The sequence below is a fragment of the Lactuca serriola genome, chromosome 3, assembly GCF_051521515.1.
Source record: "Lactuca serriola cultivar US96UC23 chromosome 3, Lser_US96UC23_V15, whole genome shotgun sequence".
Taxonomy (NCBI): Eukaryota; Viridiplantae; Streptophyta; class Magnoliopsida; order Asterales; family Asteraceae; genus Lactuca; species Lactuca serriola.
This window is the reverse complement of record NC_136410.1, coordinates 171,675,683-171,690,010: the sequence shown is the minus strand read 5'-3', so window position 1 is coordinate 171,690,010 and position 14,328 is coordinate 171,675,683. Positions and strand designations below refer to the sequence as shown.

The 14,328-nt window shown below is 33.9% G+C and overlaps 2 protein-coding genes across 2 annotated transcripts; both read right to left on the bottom strand.

Annotated features, from left to right (window-relative positions):
- Window positions 1-3,716: 3,716 nt before the first annotated feature.
- LOC145095871 (uncharacterized) lies at window positions 3,717-4,199 on the bottom strand. The gene has a single exon (XM_079033687.1). It carries the CDS (start codon window positions 4,197-4,199, stop codon window positions 3,717-3,719), a length of 483 nt encoding a protein of 160 aa, XP_078889813.1.
- Window positions 4,200-6,270: 2,071 nt separating this feature from the next.
- LOC145093362 (serine/threonine-protein kinase PBL34-like) lies at window positions 6,271-10,791 on the bottom strand. Its single transcript, XM_079031473.1, has 6 exons — window positions 9,967-10,791; window positions 8,517-8,854; window positions 8,273-8,408; window positions 7,506-7,642; window positions 7,289-7,412; window positions 6,271-6,941 (listed from the first exon to the last, which is right to left on the bottom strand). Exons 1-6 carry the CDS (start codon window positions 10,133-10,135, stop codon window positions 6,451-6,453), a joined length of 1,395 nt encoding a protein of 464 aa, XP_078887599.1. The 5' UTR covers window positions 10,136-10,791; the 3' UTR covers window positions 6,271-6,450.
- Window positions 10,792-14,328: the final 3,537 nt, after the last annotated feature.

Sequence of the window (14,328 nt, the reverse complement as noted above, 5' to 3'; positions counted from 1 at the left end):
TCCTACCTCAAATCCACAACCAAACAAGGAATAGGAAGAAAGGATAAATCAGACATTCTAAGGCTATAAAATCCTAACTATGTAGAACTATAAAGCGTACACCAAGCAAATAGATAAGGTAGGTTCAATCCCATAAGGAATGAACTCCTAGGCTCAAGCATCATTAAACAGGCAACATTTATACTGTCTCAACAAGATTCCTTAGCCTACCCCTAGCTAGCATGCAATCCTATTTGCTTATGGTACAACATATCTGCCCTGCAATACTAAAATGAAAACTGAGGTATTTTAGGAAACTGCCACTCGAGCGCTAGTCGATTGTACATACTGATTCTCTGGGTTTTTCCTATTGTAAAAAGTCTTCATCTCTTGTTAAGTTATTATAAATGATCGAACCCTTAGTTTGAGTTTGGAGTCAACAAAAGGTTCATCCAAATCCCTAAAACCAGGGCTCTGATACCAAAACAACAACTGCAAGCACAAAGCTTAATGAGTTCCCCAAGATACCACATATAACACATCATAAGTAAATAACTATGGGTTATCTGCAACCCAGGGACTATCAACAATCCCTATGAGCTAACAACACGCTCGTAGGGTTATCTGCAACCCCCGGTTGGGTATCAGTAGCCTCAGTCAAACAAGTATCATATCAACACATAACATAACATAACAGCTAGACCCAGCTGGCCATAATATTACAGATATCCTACCATACAGGTAAGAGTAAGTGAGGAGACTCACCTGATACTGATGACACGAAAACCTAGCACCTCGGATCTAGACTCCGCCTATTCAGCCACATAAATTAAACTTAATTAATAATTAAGGCCCACTACTACCTCACGAGTCCAAGTCCACAGTTAATCCCACTTAGGGCAAAAAGGACCATTTTGCCCCTCTCTAGGTCCAAACCCTAGATTTTGACCAAAAGGTCAAAATCAGCAAAAGTCAACAGAAAGTCAACTCGAAGCCAACACCCAACGAGTATCCTAAGGTTGGGCATACAACTGGCTAAGCATGCGACAGGGTATTTCTGGCCTATGTTGCACATACCTGGGAATACGCACGATGTACTCCTCAGACTCCCATTTCCTTACTTTTTGGTCTTAATTCATTAAGACAAACACTCTGTCTATAGATCTGAGTAATTCAAGGTCTCCTAAACCATAAAGTTATGGGCTTTGAGCCTTTGCATGGCTAGATGAGGCTAAAACATCATTTTATCCATAAAAAGGTGATTTACTCATGCATGGGGTCAAAGGAAGGATCAAGTAACCATTTTTATTAGCCTAGAAGCCCAAAAATGCATAAAAGGACATCTCAAACTCTCAAAGAGTCCCAGCTCGAAAAGGTTCCAACTTTGGGAGACTTAAGCTCATAAATCTTACACTAGAAAGATCTTGAAGAACAATAGCCAAGGTATAAGCTTTATACCTGAAAATGATGCATGAAGATGGGTAGTTTATGGATCTTTAAGATGGATGGCACCTTCTTCTTCTTCTCTAACTTTCTTCTTCAACTACAAGAGTCAAGAATCACTTAAAACTTGCAAAATCACACTCACAAGCCACATACTCGAGATTATGGGATTAGAGAGGGTTAGAGGCTGATAAGGGTGGCTAGAAATGAGACCATCATGTTCTTTATATAGGGACATTAGAAATATTAGGGTTTTGCATCTGAGCCTAGTACGCCCAACATACCAAGGGGTACGCCCAATTTACTAGGTGACCTCCGCAATCCTGCATGGTGCATGAGTACCTTGCGCGTACTCATGCGTACGCCCCACGTACTGATTTGCTAAGTTTACACATTAAGGGATATTTATGGCATATTAAGACAAGATTCAAGGGTGCCAAAATGTACCTTATTTCAGGATGTTACACTGTCTCTAGAACAAAGGATTTAGGACATAAATATTCCAAGAAACAAAAAATTAGGAAATCTCCAATTCAAGTCAACAAGATGAAATCTTGAAGACTATAAATGATGAGAAAACTATTGTTCAAATCCTTAAGAGACCTTTCATTCTTATAAAAATCACTTCATCCTGTCCCAAATAACAAAAAACTGTTTTAAAGTTAAGCATTGTCTCTAAAGAAAAGGGAAAAGAGAAAATCAATGTGCCTAAAGAACAAGATCTAACCACAGTCCATTCTACAAAACCAAAAGTGGTTAGGTTTACAAATGATGAGAATGAGAAAAAGAACAAGAAAATACCCAAAACAAGTCAACTCACAGGAATACTAGACACACCAGTCCTCCCAAGACATCAAAGGCTCAAAAAACATCTTCTTCAAATCATGATTTCTCAAACACTGGATTTCCTCACCAAACTGGAAATCACAAAGAAAATAATTTCAGACCTAAGAAGTATCATGATCTGTCTAGAATGATGAGACCTACTCCTACCAACTCATTCATGTATCTGAATAACACTCACCCCATGAGTTCTATTCTTAGTCCATTTTTTGGTTTTAATCCATTCATTGGAGGGAACCACATGTTTGGGGGAAGCCCCAGGTTTCCAATGATTCATTAGTTTGGGGAAAACTTTTAATTTCCTATGTATGATTCAAAATATTCTGTTGAGAGCCTTTTATCTGTCAATTTTTACACTGAAGATCTTGCTTTTTATCTAATTGTTCTTTGTTTTACATGATAGACATAAACCATTACCTAGTGGATTTTAGGTTTATGAAGATTTTGTGTTCTCCTTAGACAGATTTCTTTGAAGACCAAGTGCAAACGTGTAAGGGAGACCGGTGTTTAAAATCGTCAAAATGATTATTTTTCCTTTTTGTTCATCAGTCTTAATATTTAGGGAGGGGGGGGGGGATTATTAGATGTTAAAATGTTTGAAATATGAACTTTTTATTTTGACCTAAAAGTTGTAGGGTTTTTCAGATTTTAAAACCTAGGACTATAAGACTACTGGGTGTGGCAACATGTTATCATACCCAAAAGGTACCACCTCATCATCCTAATCATACATTAGTGTTATAACATAAAATATGTAAATGGGCAACACCAAATAACATGTGATAACACCCCATATGTTCTATTTCTTTTTTCTAAGTTTTTTTGAGTTTTTTTTTTTAATTTCTATTTTTCTATTTTTTTTTGTTTTTTTATTCATGTCATAATAACACATCTAATTTAATTAAATTATAAATTAAAAATAATATTTAAAACACAAATAAAATTTTTATAAATCCTAAATTACATTTTTTTCCTAAATTATTCATCTTCGGTACCATCATATATATGATCTGCCAAGTCTTCTTGAAGTTGTTTGTGTTTTCGTTGGTCTTGAATATCAACGACTCTATGTAAGTATCCCGTTGTCCCTGGTTGAAATTACACGTGTCTAGGTTCTGTAGCCGAATATTCTATAATATTCCGTCCTTTATCTTCAATCGCAATGTTATGCATTATGATACATGCATACATAATATCTCGTAGAGTATCCAAGTGATATGGTCGTGCCGCATGTTCAACTATGTGCCATTTTGATTTTAGAACTCCGAAAGCACGTTCCACGTCCTTACATGCTCCTTCTTGTCTTCTCTTGAATTCTTTTTATCTCATGGTTCTATCGGGTGTCGAAACGCCTTCACAAACGTGGAATATGGTGGATATATTCCATCCGTGAGGTAATACCCAAACTTATACTCATGACTATTCACTGTGAAGGGAGCATCCAATGCTTTTCATGACAATAGATCCTCAAATATTGGTGACTGATCAAGAACGTTTACATCATTGTTGGAACCCGTAACCCCGAAAAAAGCATGCCAAATCCATAAGTATTCTGAAGCAACAATAGCTAATGCCAACGAAGGCGCTCCATGATGGCCACTTGTGTATTGGCCTTTCCACGCCACAGGACAATTTCTCCATATCCACTTTGTGTAATCAATGCTTCCAAGCATACCCGGAAAACCATGTTGTTGTTCATGCGTCGCATATAGTTGTTTCATATCCTTCAATGAAGGTTTACGCAAGTATTTGTCACCGAAGGTTTCAACAACATCTCTTACCAATCTATACAAACTTTCTCGTGCTGTTCGCTCCGACATTCTCATATAGCCATCGATAGAATCGGGCGACTCCCCCATAACCATAAGCTTGATTGCAGCAACACCTTTCTGCAAACTTGTGAAACCTCGCTTACCTCTTGCATCATAACTCATTTGGAAAATTCATACCTAAATATATATTTAATTGATAAAAAAACGATTATCTAAAAACTGTATAAAAACACATATATTTAAGTGTATTTATTTTATCTAAAAACGATTATTTAAAAATCGTATTTACGATACCTGCTTTCCAATGCATTGACTATCCGTTGAAACACACTTTTTTGCAAACAAAATCTTCTTTTGAAATCGTTAGGTTGGTAGGCACAATTATCCGCAAAATAATCGTTGACTAGACGTTTATGCTCTTCTTCACGATCTCTGTTTAACGTCGCACGTATTGTGAGTAGTGAAGTTGACTCTGGCTATAGTAGCACGTCCATTGAAATATTGGTACATCGTACTCACAAATATATCGTCGTCGTCGTTATCATCGTTGAATGGATGGAAAGGATCAAAGGGATCCATTTTTTTGTTTTGAATTTGAGAGAAATAGATGCATTTTGTAGGTAAAAATGAGTAAAATATGTGTATTTATAGTATATAAAAATGGGACTTTTTTTTTGGTTTGTGACCATTTAACAACGTTCTAAAATATGAACGTTTTGATCGAAACTAGCAATCCAAACCCTGTTGCAATCACATAACGCCAAATGATGCATAGCTGGAGCGGTATGCTAGCTGTTATGGTGGCGCTATTGGTGTCCACATCGGATTAACGAGGTAGGACGTTGCTCGTACCCGATAGTCTAAGGTGTTGTTTGTTTTTTGGAAAAAAACCTCTTCAGACCTTTTATTGTTGCGCGGCGCAACACACGCGCAACTAGGGGTGGCAATTGATGGCACGGCATGACAAAAATACAAGACACGAAACGAAATTGAGACGAAATTGAAAGTCGAATTCGTGTTCGTGTCGGGTGTAAAAAACACGACGTCGTGTTGTGTCGTTTTTGTGTTCAAAATTTAACACGAAATTGACACGATTAACATTTTTTCGTGTTTTTCATGTTTGTCGTGTTATGTATGAATAAATATTAATTAAATACATTAATTGTTATTTCATGTTATGTTTGTCGTGTCGTGTCGTGTTTGTCGTTTTTTAATCGGTTCGTTTTCGTGTTAGTTCAAAAAAACCCGAGATCGTGTCGTGTCGTGTTCGTGTTACATAAAACCTTGTCGTGTCGTGTCAGACAAAAACACGACACGATGACCCGATTTGTCACCCCTACGCGCAACACTTTTCATCTTGCAACTGTTTATTTTTCAGAAGTCTTCGGATTAAAAAATCTCTGCGCGTGTTCTTCTTGGCGCAACACTTGTTTTGCCTCTTCCTACATCTTCCAACCTCTTATTCTTCTTTTTTTCTTGCTAAAATATTGATTATATACTGCTGAAATCTTATTTCACATTTTTTATCGTTTTTTTGTTTATTCTTGTTGAATTTTTTTATATTGAATAATAATAATTTGTTGATGAAATATCATTATTTTATGCTAAAATATATTTATTTTTTGTTTAAATATCATTATTTTTTGCTGAAATATCATAAATTCTTACCGAAATGTCATATATTATTAAAATTTCGGATTATAAAATCAGTTTATTTTAATTTTTTAATATCTGCAACAACATGCAAATGTAAAAAAAAAAACAAAAAAAAAAAAAAAAAAAAAACGTTTCTTATTACAGTCTACAGCCATTTGATCCACCTCTTCTACTGCAGAGGGTTGCAGAGATGGTCCACAGACTTTATGAATTTTTGTTTTAAAAAGACAAACTAACACCTAAATAGTTTAAGTTATTTTTTATTTTAGAGAGCCCCTCCTTTGTCACTTAGATTGTTGTTTCTGTCCATATGACAGAGAAAGTGAAATTTCATCTTTTACAGGTAGGGTTTCTTTATTGTAATTAGATATACTGATTATATAAATAAATAAATATTTCACCAATTTAAAATTTATTTGAGATTGATTCATCTAATGTTATTAATTTCTACATTGTCATCTGTGAATCTGGGTTCCTAAAGACCAATTGTATAAAAATTTCAATAGTTGTCTCTATTTTCGAAGACCACGTAGACCAACTACATAATTTTATCTTTTATAATATAAAATCATAAACATTAATTTGAACAGTAAATTCTTTAGAATAAAGGTTAACCAACAAAGAAGCAGAGTTGCAAAAAGCAGTTCCCTTTATAACATAAAACAAACCCAATTCGCAATAGTAAAAAAAAAAGTTATTAAAAACACCACAAAAAAGGGTGAAAAGGGGAGTGTTTTCACTTTTCACTCCCAATTAGTCAAACCCAATTCGGCGACCGACAAAGTTGATCACCACCACGGCGATGTGGAGACACATACGGGCAGCCCGGAATCGAAAGGCTCCGAATCGCCTGCCCTTTCAACCCTCCTCCACCACTTCCACCGCCCTGATTGCCGCCCATATGCACCGCCTGAAAATACGGCGACGAACATGCCATATCCTTGAGATTCACGAGAGGTTTCAAAACTTCATAAACATCGCTCATTAAGGGTCGAGCTTTTGGGTCACGATTCAAGCAAAGCGCAGCTAATTGAGCGGCTTTTTGTGCACCTCTAACGGAGAATCGACCTTCGAGAAGTGGGTCCATTAATTGGTAGAACCGCCGTCTTTCTCCTAGATATGGTCTTGCCCATTCTACAAGGTTGTGTTCTCCGGTGGGTCGGTTTTTGTCCATGGATCTTCGCCCGGTTATCATTTCGAGTAAAACTACTCCGAAACTGTATACGTCGCTCTTTGATGTTAGGTGACCTGACATTTGTTGGATTGTTAATGTAATTTCATTTTCATGTTCATCTAATTTTAAACAGATTTGTAAAATGGTTATTTACTCATTTTTCATATAAACAGACATCTGTTATTCAATCTCGCTTTCAAAAACAGAATGAAAAAAATAGTAATTTATACAGATTAAGATAAGATAAAGATAAAGAGTCATTTGTTATTAACATAACATTTAGACAGAGGACAACATGGTCATTTACTCGTTTCTTTGAATTTAGATAAACAGTCATATGTTCACATTTTGATAAAGCCAAGGTCATTGGTTATTCAGCATCAAAGGGTAAAATGGTCATTAATCATAGGAATGAATATACCTGTCATCACATATTCGGGTGCAGCATAACCATAAGTTCCCATCACACGAGTCGATACGTGTGTCTTATCTCCTTCAGGACCATCTTTAGCAAGTCCAAAATCAGATAGTTTTGCGTTATAATCCTAAAACAAAAATCATGCTAAAAACAATTAATATTTATCAATCATAAAGATGAATATCATAAATAAATAAATAAAAAGTTAAAAGCTACAAACCGCATCTAGTAAAATATTCGATGTCTTAAAATCTCGATAAATAACGGGTCGTTCGGCTTCCTCATGAAGAAAAGCAAGACCCTTTGCTGCACCTAGAGCAATTTTCATTCTAGTCCCCCAAGGTAGTGGCAATGATCCTGTCAAAATACAATAAGATGTAGGGGCCGTTTGTTATAGTACAGGACAAAACAGGTTGTACTGTGTTTGGTTGCAGTGGACTGGAACCAATGTCAATAGGACAAAAATTTCCACCGAAAAAAGCATGGGACAAAAAAGGAAGAATTTATTGTCCAAGCCAAAAAAGTGTGACAAAAGTTGCACACAAAAAGTTGGGAGAGATCTTGCTTGTACAAAAGACATTAATGTCCTCCTCATTCTCATTGAAAGCAAGCCTAGAAAGTTGGGAGAGAGACCCTTTGATAAGGTAATATGAACATCTTGAAAAGGGTTAAACACAAGAAAAAGCAATGTATTTTCATTGATGTGTTTACTATAGCATCCTACTTTCGTTTTTACCTATTACACCATTGTACTTTGAAAAATCTACCAAATACAAAGCAATTTTCACCTCTAATGAGAAAAAAAATGAAAGTACAATACTATAATCAGTTAGATTTAATTCCAATAAATAAAAAAAACGTAAGTAGGATTCTGTAATAAACAAATAAATGAAAGTACATTGCTATTTCTTGCATATAACCCTCCCCCGAAAAAAAAAGTGTTTTCTTTAATAATCGTGTATAACATAAGAAAAAAGAATCACATACTTCTAAAAAGATGGTTTTCAAGGCTTCCACGAGGCATAAACTCGTACACAAGCAATCTTTGATCATCCTCAATGCAATAACCGATCAATTTAACCAAATTCGGATGCAAAAGATCACCAAGAAAATTAACTTCCGCCTGCCACAATTTCAACATCAATAAAACCCATCAACCATAAATAATATACAAAAAAATAAAAACATAGTTTAAAAAAATAAAAATATTTTAAAAAAAAAAGGGTCATACGAGCCATTCTTTGTGACCCTGAAGTCCATCATGATTGAGGGTCTTGACCGCAACGGATAATCCTATCCCGGGCTTCACGGGTGTTGTCCCGTTCTCATTGATCCATCCTTTGAACACACAACCAAATCCACCCTCACCAAGAAGGCTTTCGGGTCTAAAACTCCTTGTAGCCGATTTAAGCTCATTGAAATTAAATTTTCTAAGTTGTGATGCAATTTTTAGATCCTCGGTTGCATTTGGAGTTGATGGAGTGCTTTCCGTGTTGCTAGTGGTTGCAGATGAAGTCGGGTGGACAACGTGTTGATCCAAAATTTTGTTGTTTGTAGATTTACTTTCAACTTGTTCATGTAATAAACACAAAATCAAGGGACAAAATTAGTCATATAGATAAATTCGGGGTGGTATAAATGTATAATAGTATATTCGTAACTCAGCAGTTGCAGTGTGAGAGTTTTAATTCCAATGTGGACTGGGCTCCTTGTAGAAACTGGCCACTTACAGTGGGCCGCCATGTACCTGATTTACATCTGACATGACGGGACAGTACGAGTGTGGGCCACAGCTTTTAGGGGTTATGGAAAAGTAACTTTTTTGCGGAAAAGAATTCAAAGGCATATTTTTGGTTTAGATCATTTCCATAAAAAGATATGAATTTCTTTTATTGGAATCTAGAGTGATTTCATGTTCCGAAATTATCTAAAAAGCATGAATAATAGAAGAAACTTTGAACACATAGTCGACATAATAAGAACATAACATAACATACTTTCACTTCATTTCTAATTTGGTTACTAGACTTTAACATTGTACTATAATCACTATACTTATCAAGATTAATATTTTGGGTAATTTCGGACAAATGTGACATGACATAAAACTGAATGTTTTTCTATTGGCAAACTACAAAAAAAAAACATTATAATTGCAATCTTGCAGCTTAACCAGTTAACAATTATGTTTTTCAATAAAATCATAAAAGTTTCAACATTTTTCTAGATTAACTATTTTGACCGAATATAAGTAACATGTCAAGATGGTTAATTTTAAAAAATACAAGTGAAACCTAATATAATTGGAACACATAAAACATTAGTGAATAAATTACAAAAGTGCCCAAAATATAATTATTTTTTACTAATTTTCCTTTTTTCTTTAGAAAAGCCGATGGTTTTGGAAAGTTGAATGCTTTTAGTAATGATAGTGACTGAATTAGAAATGAAGTGAAAGTGTGGTGCTTTTTTATTGAAATTTCCCCTTTAAAGAATGACAATTCTCTACAAATGGAAACCATTGAATACAAGATACACTTGAAATGCATAAATTGGATATGATCACAAGAACTTGGACAATTAGAATCAAAACAAGCATAATAGAAGCAATTGAAGTAGATTTCAAAACAAATATTGAGTTATTAATTTGGTCATAAAGAAATTTGCTAAAAATTTCATACCATATGGAACGCTATTCCCACAAATGGAGTTCTCCACTTTGGACCTTGTGGAAATGCATCTCCCCAAGAATCTGAACCTAATCCAACACCCTCGTATCTCAATCTCGTCTTCTTTCTTCCTACTTTTCTCCATTTTATCCACACTCAAAGTTCCTATCTTTTCAGGCATTTTTCTTCCGAAAATCCCCTAAAAGATTCGACTAATAAACCCCATAAGTCAACAAAGATTCTACACTTCAAACGGAATTCTTGGAAAAGACCCAATGTGGTCCGAAATTCGTTACGCTATCAAGCATTATCAAAAACCAGAAGCAAGCGTACAATAAATGAGAAAACAAGTGATACCCAGATGAGAAATTAGGTTGAAAACTCGAAATGAGCCCGGAAATGATCGAATGGGTATGCGACAGATCACAAAACTGTCATGCAAAACAAATGACAGAGAAAAAAAAAGTGTAAAAGAAGGCTTCGAGAACCCTAAAGCATCAACAAACTAAAGGGTAAAAGAGTTAAGATGAAAAATGCAGCCTTTTCTTGATACGGACATGATCAAATAGAAAAGGGGTATACATAATTAGATATGAATGTAGATTTTTTGAGTGTTTAGTAAAGAAAAGCATAAGGGTGTTTTCCTTTTAACCTTTTTCAAGAAAAAGAGGAGACGACAGGGGGAGTTATCGATGAGAAGCAATAAAATCAAGATGAGAGAGATAGTGAAGAGAATTTATGTGAGATAGGGGAAACGTGCGTTTCGCGTGAAATGCAGGGGAGAGGTAGGGAAGGACTGGATAATGTGGACAGAGGGAAAAGAGATGAAAGGAAAACTACAGGATGCTTGACAAAATTACACCTATAAGAATAGAGGACATTTATTTTAACCCCTAAATCTTAAATAAATTCCTTTCAATCCCATCCAACCTATAATTATTTATATTTTTTTATTTAAAGTTATCAAGAGGGTCATCACTCTACCAATTAAAAATATTGTCATATTATGGGCGCATTATTATTATTTTCTACCATTTTTCATGACAATTCTTTTTAGACCATATGGTGTGGACAACATCGTTGACGTTTTTATTGACGCGGATGTTCCGTAACGTCGCGGTAACAACTAGAACACCCCCCCCCCCCCCAACCCCCCGTTACATCTCATTGTCAAGAAAACGCCCCACAACTCCTATTCCTCAATTCTTTCTCTCTACTTTTCTTCTTTCTTGGCTTCCGAACGCGTTTTCATAGACAAACAACACCTTCTTTTAGCGTTGAGGGCATAATGTTCATGTGGCAACGTTATCCCAAGTTGTCCACACCGGATAATGTTAAATGATCATCACTCCACTTCAACATTATCATTTTAATTTTTATTTATTTTAATAAAAAATTTATGCAAATTTACTTTCAATAAGTTAAAAAAAAACTAAAAATAAATTTACATTAATTAAAAAAACTAGGTCGATAAAAATTTAAAATAAAATTATAGATAATTACTAAAAATAAAAATATATTAACTTAAAAGATTACATTGATAAAATCTAAAAATAAAATTGCATAAAAATATATGCCATATTTTTTGGGGATTTGATTTTTCATTTTGTTGAACGCCTCAAGATCTCTTGCTGAAATATTTGGATTCGGTTCCAAGTTCAACATTTGCATATCGGTCTACATTTGTTGTTTGTAACCAACTTTTGTTGCTCGAAACCGAGTTTTACTCTTTGTTGGAATTTCTTATTAAGAAATGTCAAATGTAGATCGAGTTTTGATGCAAACTTATCCGAGACATATTTAGTGATGTTTGTTCTCCATAATGACCCCTCTCGTCTCGCCTTATCCCTTCCATTCAGACGTTTCCATGTTACCTCCGGTGGAGACTCCTCGTAGTTTTCAGTTAGATCGACTCTTACACCGACGCCCGATTTCAATATTCTCGACCATTTTGATCCACCAGATTATTAAATATTTTGTTGAAGCTTGTGCAAGCTAACATCAACTCACATCATTTTCTGTTTAGGTCATCGTTGCTCTCATTATATTATGGAATTGTGTTAAAACTTGCTGCTAAAAAGCCCCCAAAGATTCATTGTTACCTATTTTAGAATTATCGAAGACCAATATCCAAGCTTGCGACAAAGTCGCTTCCTCGTCGTCATTCCACCTTTTTCATGTGTTTGAGAACCGTCGTTTTATTTACTTTTGCGGTGCTTTTTTCTGGCTCTTGAGTTTTGCCAACAATTATGTCATTGGTGTTGTCAAAAATTTGAGTATTAAAATGTTGTAGTAGAGGTGCTTGTGGTTGAGAATGTTGTGGTTGTCGGTATTGGAATGAGTTTTGTTAATATTGATTGTGGTTGGATTGTTGGTAGTTTTATTGGTATAAGGATTGTGGAAAGAGGTTTTGTTCGAATGCATTGGGGTTTTGTTGATATTGATTAAGGTTGAGTTGTAGGTAGTTTTATTGATATGAGAATAGTTGACTGTTGTAAAATGGTTATTGATGAATTGGTGTTCCTTGTAGCCGATTCATAAACCCTTGGCTTGAATCATAATTTGGCGTATTTGGAGTACTTAGAGTGTTTGTGATGTTTGAGTGTTGATCCATAGATAAAAGAAAAAATAGAAGAAAGATTGTAAAAGAGTAGCAGGTGAAATGCAAAAAAATAAAATAAATAAATAAATAATAAAAAAAATAATGTATTTATAATAGTTTAGATTTAATTTTTTTTACACATACAAATGGTCTAGTGGTCAACCATCAAAAGACTCACAATTAATCACAATCACACCCCATAACGTCACCCGGGGGTGGTGTTTATGTGCATAATGGGCATCACGCGCCTTTATCACTTCTCCATTCTGGATAGCCTAATATAAATTAAATCCATTAACCTTTTTACTTTTTAATTTAGTTATTTAAACTATAAAAATAACATCAATTTTTTTTAGCATTGAGGCTATAGGAAGTGGGCTCGGTAGGTGCTAACCACATCCCACCTGGACTTGGCACACACCCCGTACAACGAACTCGAGATGCCAAGTTTGGTGGCTTAATTCGGTATGTTTTCGCCGAACTATCTCCTCTCTTACCCATATATCTTCTCCTTCTCTCTTCTCGTTTCTTCCATTCCCTCTGTTTGGCAAAATGAGGTAGAGGATGGAAAATACTGAGGTGACATCATTCTCTTTAGCCTTAGAAGTCCTTTTATGTCTCTCTCTCTCTCTCTCTCTCTATATATATATATATATATATATATGTATATATATATATATATATATATATATATATATATATATATATACTAGTTTATAACCCGTGAAAAACCACGGATACAAAATTTATTAAATCTTTATAGTAAAAACTTAAAATTATTAATCAATTATTTTAAATATATTATTAATTAAGAGATTTTTTAATTATATAAATTTATAATCATTGATTTAAATAAATATGTGAAATTATATCATTTTATAATTTGTATTAAATTTTATTTTATTGTTATTAATTTAATTTAATTAGAATGAAAAATTTAAATTTTGAAATTTGAAATAGAGAATCAATATGTTGACAAGTGGCATGCATTAAATAGGAGGGATAATAGGATGACACATGACAAAAGGAGAATACAATATGCATTAATTAAGAAGCCTAATAGAGTGACACATGTCAAAAGGAGAATAAAACTATTCTTTTTATTAGAATAGGGATATATATATATATATATATATATATATATATATATATATATATATATATATATATATATATATATATATACTTTTGTTTTTATTATTTAAATGTTTTCTAATTTTTGACTTTTATTTAAATAATTCTTTTATTTTGCTATTTTTGACGTTTTGATTATCGTAATATATAATATTTTCTTTGACGTTTTGTTGTAATACATAGATTTAAATAAAAATACCGATAATTATCAATCATCTAACACAATTGCATCAGAGTTACAATCATACTAGAAATGGTTCATGTGCATATTTATTTAAAAAAAAGTCTAATTTTTAACTTTTGTTCACATAATTATTTAATGTTGTTCTTTTTGACATTTTGTTTAGTTACATTATTTAATATTTTCTATGCCGATTTGTTGGAATATATGGAGTTAAATGAAAATACAGATAATTATCAATCATCTAACACATTTGTATCAGAGGTACAATCATAATAGAAATGGTTCATGTGCATATTTACTCATCTTTCATATAAAATAGCTTATATGGATGTAATGTCTTACTTGATTTAATTCCAACACCGAGTAATTGTGGGCATTAGGGTCCCTCCATTCAATGTTACTTCACGTAATCGCAACTGTTAACATTTATGTTTGAAATATAAGTGTGTTGATT